This window comes from Limulus polyphemus, unplaced genomic scaffold (assembly GCF_000517525.1).
Source record: "Limulus polyphemus unplaced genomic scaffold, Limulus_polyphemus-2.1.2 Scaffold541, whole genome shotgun sequence".
Lineage (NCBI taxonomy): Eukaryota > Metazoa > Arthropoda > Merostomata > Xiphosura > Limulidae > Limulus > Limulus polyphemus.
In genome coordinates, this window is record NW_013666151.1 from 109,704 (window position 1) to 111,301 (window position 1,598).

General features: G+C 34.4%; 1 protein-coding gene across 1 annotated transcript in view; it reads left to right on the forward strand.

The window, feature by feature from the left end:
- The first annotated feature begins 547 nt into the window (after positions 1 to 547).
- The window catches only part of LOC106458984 (malonyl-[acyl-carrier protein] O-methyltransferase-like), a 25,430-nt gene continuing 24,379 nt past the window's right edge, over positions 548 to 1,598 (forward strand). Inside the window, exon 1 of the mRNA XM_013918549.2 lies at positions 548 to 684. Coding sequence (XP_013774003.2) covers positions 562 to 684 — 123 coding nt within the window. The 5' untranslated portion in view covers positions 548 to 561. The remainder of the gene's footprint in view (positions 685 to 1,598) is intronic.

The window sequence follows — 1,598 nt, forward strand, 5'->3', positions numbered from 1 at the left end:
TCACACTAACTACCGATCAGTAGACAGTGTTTTGGCGTTATACAGTGAAAATTCTGGTCACTCGTATAAATTGCGTCTTAACTGAGGCTTTATGTGTTGTAACCAAGCTGGTGTTGTAGACTCTATTATTGAGCGAAATGGTAGAGTCAATGTTCGTTGTTGAAATACTTGCTTTCAGATTATTTTTTTTAATCGAAACTCGTTTTAAACCATTAAAGTATAATATGACTTACATTATTACAGGTGTTAATGTACTGTAATATCACACACATATATTGTTATCATATAACTTGCAAACTAAATATTACACGCCCTATGTCAAGTATTTAACGTTGCAATTCTGTTTTCCAGTTTTGTCTCACTAGATGTCGCTTCTTATGTTTTACACTGTTGCTAGGAGATAATAATCGAATTATTAAACTGAGGTACAAAAGCTAACAAGGAGCCGAACATTTCTAGTTTAAGAAAATATAACGTAATATTGTGTTATAACTGTTTGAAAACTGATTATTGTTTTATCTTATTGTTTTTGTTTAGGCACCAAAGGAATCACTACATACCATGGAAGAAAACTTGTGTTATAACTTAGAATTTCTGGATCCGAACCTTTCAAAATTCACTGTTGAATCTCCCTCTGAAACAACAATTAGTAAATATGCAAACATGGCAGACTTGTACGAGAACGTAAGTCTCATAATTTATATTTTGTTTGTTTGTTTGGAATTAAGCACAAAGCTACACAATGGGCTATCTGTGCTCTGCCCACCACGGGTATCGAAACCCAGATTCTAGCGTTGTAAGTCTGCAGACATACCCCTGTGCCACTGGAGGGCCATCATTTATATATAATAAGTAATACAGCTATTATAAACGCTATCGCGCATTTTAAATTTATTTAATAAACAAATATCTATTCTTCCATTAAAGATATTAAGTATTTAATAGTTAATACAATTAAAGCGAATCACAGCATCCGGTGAAAGGGAAGCTTAATGTTAGGCTGAATATATTTAGAACTAGACCAAAAATTTCCAATTGCTGTGGTTAACTATATTACGATGGAGGTACAATCTACTTACCTCCTCGACTAATAATATTCTGTGTGGTTATGTGGGAGTAATTAGGTTTGAGTTTCCCCATTCTTGAAGGGTATGATTGCTTGTATACAACTCAGAATGAACGTCGATTAGTAAAGACAAAATAAAAGTCCTGAAAAGCGAATAGAACCAAATAAAACATAAAATGAATATTTGCAGAATGGAGAATAAGAACAGTTATGAACCTAAAAAAACGAATTACCATGAAATGTTAAAAACGTTAAATCTGATTTTAGTTATAAAGCTCAGTCCTCGAACGAAATGCTGGAAGTGGGAAGAAGATATTGTTACGACATCGAGGTCACGTGACTAGTATCACGCCACGTCATTCTCGAACTTTCACGTATTTTCCTTAAATCTCGTGATCTTTCTAGATATAGTGTAGTCTTGTATATATAAGACCGGCCACGAAGCGATGGTGAGACAGTGAGTAATTGAACTGCAGTCAGAGAGTGTGTAATTGAATTGAGGATTGTTGAAGTCGAGCACGTGAGACGTTTG